General features: G+C 40.8%; 1 protein-coding gene across 1 annotated transcript in view; it reads right to left on the reverse strand.

Moving 5' to 3' along the window:
• CFAP58 (cilia and flagella associated protein 58) overlaps positions 1-9,006 on the reverse strand; it is a 63,868-nt gene that overhangs the window by 53,364 nt on the left and 1,498 nt on the right. The window contains exon 2 of the mRNA XM_042818207.1: positions 1,784-2,065. Within this exon, the coding sequence (XP_042674141.1) occupies positions 1,784-2,065 (282 nt within the window). The remainder of the gene's footprint in view (positions 1-1,783; positions 2,066-9,006) is intronic.

Here is a 9,006-nt window from a genome sequence, read left to right on the forward strand (position 1 = left end):
TAATTTGAAGCAGCTATACCATTCTTACAGGAACAACCCCACTGGGATTCTCTTATCACTTGTAAATAATGAAACACTGGAACAGATTATTTGTCTAACTCAGTGCTGCAGAACATCATATTTGCTATTTGAGTACTTGAACCTTTCTTGACACCCACATTAAGCACCTGTGAAAGATTTTGAGTGTCAGTAAAGCTATAATAAGATACTACAGCTGAACTTCTCTTCATATTTCATGTTATTCTTCGTTTTGAAGAATAATGCCAGTCAAATCCCATGAAATAATGTGAATATCTTAAATAGCATCCAAATAATTCTTGAGCATTTAAGAGAAAGACTAGTTCTCACATCCAAACTGAAAAGTACTGGTGCTGTTTACATGATCCATAGCATGCAACTGGAATTTACATGTTACATGCTGTGTTTTGCACATTGTTTCTAATATGACCATATTGTCAAGCTGCTTTCTCGCTACAAAATCACTTAGCTGCTCCAATAGTATGTGATATTGTTAAAACATAGCTTGCCTTAGCTTCAAATCAGCTGCTAACATTGGAAAGGCTCTCATTTCTTCCCTACTCTTCCACTCTTCAGTTTCATGACATTACCAAGACAGTGTTGCCTCAGGTTGGGAACATCTTGAAGGACTGTCTTTGCTACTGTTCACACTCATAGATAGCCACATAATAGATAGCGGTAAGGATCATTACAATTCCTGACTGCCACCTTTCAGATTTTGATTAGCAGCAATGAAAAGCAGTAAAATCTTATGAGGTTTTACCCCTTCCTGAGGGTGTTAAGAGCAGTGCCACAGGCTAGCAAGTTGCAGACACAGGATGACAGCACTGCTAGTTCTATTTATGCTGAGTGTTTATTTTCTTTGTAATACTATGGATAAGAAAATTCACGTTAAATAACTTCTATTTCTACAATGCTAATAGATGTCCTATTGTTACGCTGAATTTATTTTACTGGAACAAGATAAGTCCATAAAGAATTTTAATCGCTATTTTGAAGCATTTAATGGCAACCGCAGCCTCTCCTGTTCTTAGGAAATAACGCTTTATTGCAAGGCATGTAGGCGTCTCAACTAACTGAGAAATTAATGCAAATCTAGATACCACAACCTAAGCTTTTAAACAATCAGGAGGAAAAAAAAAAAAAACTATTAACTGATCACTTGGCAGCTTTAGATCCACGGTAGTCAAACCTCAGTAGAAGGCTAAAAACATTGATTACTCTTTAGCAAGTCAAGCACTTCGACTGCATTCGAATCAATAATAACAAAGAACACATTAGAGTAAATTGGTGAAGTGACATTGAAATGCTATATAGGATTCCTTTTCAGAAACACCATGAAACATCTGCAATCCATATTTCAGCATGTAAGTAGATTTTTCATATTCTGGCAATAATTAACATCCAAGCAGCACTTTGAAAATAATAATGATCCCAGTTTCAAAAGCTGTGCAAGTTGGAAACATAGATATGCTGCTTTACAGATATGGAAGTACTTGTACTACTGAGTAATAGAAAGCCAACGAGGTCAACTTAGTTCTAGACCTATGCAATTAAATACGGAATTTGAGATGAGTAAAAATACCAGGCTAAGGAAACAAAGCAATCAGTAGCAAAGTAGAGGTTGAGGAACTGGAGATGCTAGCTCTACACTTGGTCCCCCATTTAGATCTCTATATAAAATAAAGCGTTCCTGTAGACAGTTTTATTACCAAGTTTTTCATTAACAATCTCATGTCATACTTAATTCTATTCAAAACTTTACCGTCTTCAGTGATGCTATAGTTCCCCGATCGTCCCTAGAGAGCTTTGTGAGAGCAGCTACTTTAGAGGAATTCACCACAAGTTCAGCATTCAGCTGCCTGCATTTTTCCATGAGTCGCTTCTCATTTTCATGAGACTTCTTCAAAACAGCATAGAGCTTTTCATATTCTGTTCGAAATTTTTCCAGAGTGTTATCTCCCTTAAGTAGATTGATGACTTCTTGGAAGTCTTTCTCCAGTGCTTCAAAAGCACTTTCTTCCAGGTACAGTTTTGCAGACTTTTCCTGAATGAAATGAGACAGATAATCAATTAATGGGAGGAACTAAACATTTTGGTCTTGACCTCAAAATATAAAGCAGCAATATATAGAGTGTGCGACCTCTTAGAAATCCAGTCACAAATTTCTGTAATTACAGTTCTCTTGTTGCCATGTAACGGGCACATTTCAGTCTGTTCTTCAAATAGATCTCCCCTCATTTTACTGAAGTAACTTGTGCTTTAACACTGAGATCCTGTAATTGAATACCACAGCTACTCTAAAGATGGTCTAGAAAATACTATTGTGACCACGTTTAAATAATCCACTGGCTTTTTAGGTAAGCCAGCATTTTAGCCTCGATTCCTCCCAGTTCCCTACACTGTTAAGAACGATTAGTTTATTCTTCTTAAGCAAACAGTGCCGGCTATAAGCATGTCAGAAAGCGCCGGTAACAGCGATGCACGCAAAGCCACCCCCTGCTGGAAGTGCTTCTGTTAAACTTTTAGAAGGGGAAATTTCAGATGCAGCTCTATTATGAAGCCAAACATTGCTAGCTCGATTTACGCGCACCAAATCCCACCAATATTTTTACAAACAGATTAAAATAACCTCCATTACAGCCTTCAACAGAAAACAACCACACCAAGCAGAGGTGGAACAGCCACTTCTTGGAAATTAGCTGGATTTGCTAAGCGAGGTGAACCAGCCCTCAGGACGCTGCCCTGTCACAGGAGCATTGCTGCCGTTGTTCAAGCTTGGACACGGCCAGCGCGAGCATCTGCACGCCCGGATCTGCGGGCTAGGTGCATCTTTGAGATTGCACCTCGGAGGCAGCTCGGGGCTGTCCTGCCAGGCTGTCCTTCCAGAACAGAAAGCTGAGCACTTCCAAAAAAACAGAAAGTAAATAAATCCGAGAGCAAATATTTATTTCATTTGGCTCGGGAAGTATACTAGCCCATACCGCCTGGAAAAGCTAAAATTGAAAGGAGTTAACGCAGCTAGGGCTGCTGTGCTGTACAGCGCTTGCTCAGCCCAAAGCCAGGCTGGGGGCTCACCTCCTCCATGGTGCCGGCGGGGCCGGGCTGCGAGCGCCCTGCCCGGGGCCGGAGCCGCTGCCGGGGCGTCTCCTAGCAACGGCGGCAGGCGGGCCGTAATGGCCGCCGGGGGAGGCGTTGCGGCGGGGGGTGGCACCCTGCCCCGCCATCTCCTCGCAAAGGTCCGGCAGAGGGAAGTCGCACTGGGTCTGTGGGGATGCAGGCCGTGCTCCTCAGCCGCTCAACACTGCCCAAGCGCCGTACCCTTGTGGACTCGTAAGTGATTTGCTACAAAAGCAGAGTGCATGACAAGGGAACCCAGACAGCAGCTCTGTGCCTTAAGAGCTGCAGGAAAGTACAGTAGAGCAAACAGCAGCAGCCTGCCAGCGAGCCCTTGAACTCGTCATTTTCCCCTCAGTGGGGTCACAAATTCTTCCATCTGATAGCTTTTAGGGCAGGAACGTAATGTTCTGTGTGCCGTCCCCAGCAGTATGGACACCGCATACGACCTTTAATTTCCACATCGACCTAATAGCAACAACAGAAAATTCTGCCTGTTTAATGAAGCCTGAATTGCAGCACTTCATCTCACTGATTGCATGGCAAAATGCGTAATTTCAAAGGGAAGCTTTGAAATGGTCTGATGTTACCATTCGGGCTGGAGAATAATGCACGTTTTATAATGTATTCTGTATACTATGACTTAATTACAAAACATTGCATTTGCTGAAAGAGTTTCAGTCATATCAAAGCAAGCTTCTCATAATAAATTAATAAATAAAAGTACCTCTTCCAGGTTTTGCACTTTCTTCGTTTCCCTTTGTGGTGATGCTTCCCACGTAACAAAAACAGTGGGGAGGTGATAATGATAATTCCTTGATTCCAGGATTTTGTATTGTCAAAAATTGAGTGCTTAGACCTTTAATCAACAAAACAGCTGCACATGTGAGGAAACACCAGAAGACTTTTTTTTTAAAAAAAAAAAAAAAAAAACTTTGTTAGCAAAATGCTGCTGAAGGATGAATTAAAACAAACAGTTCATACAACATAAAAGTGTACGAGCTGGATATTTATGATACCTTTTCTTATTGTGGGACAAAAACAAGAATGGAAACTTATGAACTAACACATTCATCTTCCCATTTTAGGTTATGTTTGCAATTGTGGATAACAGCAACCAAAAATTACAGCCATATATTGAGGCATCCTTCTGGCCTTCTGTTTTGCAAAGCCATGGTGCACTGTAAGACTTGCTGATGGTAACTTTATAGGCTGATCTTCATAACAAGTGCCCCTTGAGCTAAATTAATTCAATTTGACAAGTTCATCCCTACAATTGCTGCACCTCTAGCAGCTCTGCAGATGTAATAATGTGATCACAGGAGTCTATGTGAGTTTGCACTGCAGTCTGTATTTAATTAGAAACTACCATGAGTTAAAACACTCAACAGATTTACACGCAAACAGAAGACAAATCTGGGACAAAATCTCATTATTCACTAAGAATTCTGAAAAACAAAACAAAAAAACCCTACAAAACACTTTAACAGGTTCATGATCAAGGAACTAGACAGACATTTGAGGATATCTGGGTTTGTGACCATAGCTTCCTATAGCTTAGGACCAGCTGATCAGCATCCCCTGTGCTTTATATTTCTTGGTAAAATGTAAATAGCCACAGCTGCCATCCTGCAAGAGTGCTGTGACTGTCATGGCTATGAATGATGTACTCGTGTAATGCAGTAAAGCCCTTAGGATGAAACTCTTCAAGAGGGATGACTTTTTAACTCTTCCTTGTAGAATAAGCCAGTGTTCTAAGCTCTATGAAAACCTTTCTGCTAGCAAGACCTAAAAAACTCCTCTACCACAGGAGAAATAATCCCCTACTATATTATTTTATTTAATATGGTGTAGTACTACTACGCTGTAATAAATTGTAGTTTTATTAGCAGCAGGTACAAGTTGAACCCAGGAAACTTCAGGTGAAAGGCTAGTTATGTAGTTCCTTGAATATCTGATTTCATTCAGAAGACATCAGGATCTTCTGATAAAAAGCAGATTCACCTGTTTCACCAGCCTCCTGGAAGAGTCTGTGTTAGAGCACGTGTGTGTTTCTGTGGAAACAGAAAGGATTACTAGCAGTTTAAATACTTGCATACTGATTTATTTGAGGCCACAACCCTCAGGCAGTTAATTTAATGCGTGTTTTAAACCATAGCGGCAAGAAAACGATAAGCCATCACTTGCTGAACGTAAGGATTTATGGTCTGCTGCAGAGATGCAAATAACCAGAGTAAAATCTCATCAGAACATTCAGGAGGGTGTAAGCAGGGGCCAGGACAGCGCATATCTTCTGAACGATGCAAGATGGACCTTTTGGACACATGATTATAACTTGGGTTGCAAAGTAGTAACAACGGAAAATCCGACAGTGGGGTCGGAAACGCATTTTCTTTTACACCATCCTGTAGTAAGACAGACAGTCACTGGGTGGCACTGCACCACCACAGTGCTCTGTGGAACTGCCCCCTAACAACAGCTATTTTCAACCCAGCGTTGTTTCAGAAACATGTTCCGAATAATAACTATCACAAGGAGACATAATGGTGTAAACGTATATAAAAAGTTTGGACCTCATCCATGAATAAACTTTTGTTCATTTTACCCAGATAATACAATCAATAGGGATTCTACAGTAAAGAAAGCAAAATTTGTCTAACCATTTGCTTATAGTAAAATATTATAAATGTTAGTTTTTTTACATATATTAAAAACGTTATTTACATAAGTTCTTTGCATGCAAGTATTGTGGTTTTCATATTGCCAGAGAAATCAATTGCAATCTCATGGTCTCAGCAGCAGTGACACTGCAGATGCTGTCAGTGGGCTGATGGTCTGCCTGGGATGCACGCAAAAATCCAGTTTGCCTCTTCTGAGTTATATCAGTTTGGCAGTATTAAAAGGAATAAGAATGTACAAAAATGTGCTGTGATTTCTCCAGTCACAGAGAGATGCTAAGAAGTTCTTGATTACGTAATTATCCAGCTGACTTTTTACTTTACTCTTTCTGAAATCCTCTCATTATTTTTAAATTAAATGATAGCTCTATAATGTGAACACTTGCTCTGATAAACTGGATTGAAGCTCTCTACTTGCTCATAAAGATCATGCAGCAAATCACAAATAGCAGCAACCTTGATCATGTTTGGCACTGGAGTTGAGCCAACGATCTCAAGAGGCAGAAACATACTATATCTCATTACCATTTTCCTAAAAAACTTAAACCATGAAAGTGTTTTTGATTAATAGAAATAAGCCTAATAAAGAGTTTGGTTAGCTCTGAGACAAGCTGAAGCTGACAAGAGTGCTGTGTATAGTGTGCAATTACATGCACTACATTAAAAAATAAAATGGATTAAAATGTTGGAAAGCAACAGAAGTTAGGACAATAATGTTGGATCCATGCTGAGCTCACCCTTCCCCAGCACCATCTGAAATGGCAGAACTATTTCCTACCCTGGTTTTTCCTCCCAGTTCCGCAACAAGGATTGTGATGGTTTGTCACACCTATTAGAAATTCCTTATCCTCTGCCCTTCTCACGGCCAAACCCAGCAGACCTCCCAGAGCCTTGAAGGAAAGCAGCACTCTGCTGCCTTGGTTCATGATCATGAATATTTGTGGTCATTTAAAGAAAGAGTTTGAAATATGTCTCGATTCACAGTGTGCTCATTAGCAGAATCAGCTCCTCCCACTATGCTTTCCAACAGCCTTTCTGTTCCAACAGCAGAATTCACACCCTTATCTTTGACTCCTGTACCCCTCGCTCATATTTCATTTTTCAATCACCAAATCTTCCCCTAACTAAAAACTTATCTGGCATCTCTCACCACTCAACAACTGAGTCCTCTGAGAAGAAGAGGCTACTAAAAACCCTCCTCACATAATACCTAAGAAAGACTACAAGAGTTGCAGAGATTAAAGGTGTTTGTAAGGTCATATGTAAGATGAGGACACCATCTGGCAAACTGCGAGAGAGGGACACCCACCTCCCTGTACATTTCCTTGCATGGTAGCTGTGAAACATTCACAGGTAGAAGGGAATTCCCCAGTCCTTTCTCCCCTTGGGCTGCTAATGCTCTGCTGGGGCACACCAAACTGGGCCTTCAAAAAACACTATGCCTGCTAGAATCCCATCCTGATGCAGTCTCCTGCAAGCTTGTGCAGTCGCGTGCGGTATAAAAGATATAGCCATAGCAGGCATCACTTGAGCATGAATCTCCCTCCAGTTTGACCTGCAAGAATGTGAATCCCTGTGTGTGTTCCCTGTGAGCAGCTCAATGTCCTCTGCTCCTTGTGAAGGTGACAGCTGGAAGCTGTACTAAAGCCTGTTTCACTGCTGCCTACACACAGCTCTCTGTCATATCCCTATTCTCTCTTTACAGAACTTCATTTTTTATGTACTTCTTGTAATAGTTTGAAGAAATAGTGTTTGTTTTAACAGATTAGAAACACTAATGGAAAGAAGATAGAGGAATTATATCGTTCTGATACGTCCAAAAGCAAGGGGAAAATTACCTAGAGTTTAACACTCATCCCAAACCTTACTCTTGTTCTACTCCTGCTAATAGGCTCTTAGAGCCTACTGCAGAAATAGCATTATTACATCTAATTTCTGCTGCAGTAGAATTCATGCAACAGAATCACAGGCTACCTCCCAGCGTGCTGCAGCGCTGTTACTCCATAGCTCATGGCTTCAGGTCCTACCCAACATCTGAGTAAGGCTAGTAGAGCTTGGCTCATTATCAAATAAATTACTACCTTCAGCAAGATAATGATCTTCAGCCTTCTATGGTGCAACAATAGTCAAACAATGAATCACGTACTGGAGTTGTCAGGAGATGTGATTCCACCTTTCCAGCCTCTTCTGAACTGCTGAATTGTATTAAAAAAAAAAAAAAAAAAAAAGATTAGTATGTTTTGGCTTGACTTTTCTATTTACATGTCTAACATTACCATAATTCTTCCACCATCTCAGAAACAGAAAGGAGATCCTAAATAGGATAATGAATATGTAATAGCATCTGTTAAGATACACAGGACTATAATGTGACAGAAAACACAGCAACAACAGCAGAAAAGCAAAGTCCTAGACTACCTTAAGCAAGGATACACTCAATACACCAGCCACAGAAACAAATTTTAAAAAAAGCTACTTACCCTAGGAAGGCAAACAGTAGGCAGGAATCTCCAGCAAGAGACTCTCCCCTGTCAACCCTTAAATGAGGTCTGTGAAAGGTTGGATCCTGATTCCACCCTTCCAGTCAATCAGGGGCATTGCTTGCACCTGTTGCTTGCACCTGTGCTCCCCTGGGTTGGCCCTGCCCTCCCACCAGGCACTCAATCATTGCTTCAAGCTGTGACAGCATTTCTGCTGTCAGATGTGAGCCTTTCTTTTAAAAAAGTGTCTAAATCTGGTGCATTCAATCTGGTGCAAAAAGTGTTTAAATCTCTAGTGCATTGCTCTTCTGTTGTATCCCAGGAAAATTTAGATGAATACAAATCACAGCCCTCTAACCTGTAGTGATTTGTATGTTCAATGTTTGTTATATATATACATATATATACACACATGTGGTCAGAATTGGCAATTACTACCTTATCAGGCTTTCTGCAGGTGGTATTTAATAGACGTTTTCCCTTGGCTTAGGTGATGGATATTTGCAATCCTGGAGCAGGATCTACTTTGTCTCCTGCTGCTGCATAGTTCCCAGGGGAAACAAAGCTGCTTTGAGACAGGCCAGGTCCTGCAGCAAAAGTGGGAAGATGCCACACTGCTCCTGTGAGAGATGATTTTCTTACACTATAGCATAATGGGAAAGGAATGTGCTAACAACACCCAGGTTGCAAATAGACTTGAATAAATTTGATTC

Source organism: Centrocercus urophasianus, unplaced genomic scaffold, assembly GCF_019232065.1.
Source record: "Centrocercus urophasianus isolate 14NV4802_14NV808 unplaced genomic scaffold, USGS_Curo_1.0 seq_17, whole genome shotgun sequence".
NCBI classification, from domain to species: domain Eukaryota; kingdom Metazoa; phylum Chordata; class Aves; order Galliformes; family Phasianidae; genus Centrocercus; species Centrocercus urophasianus.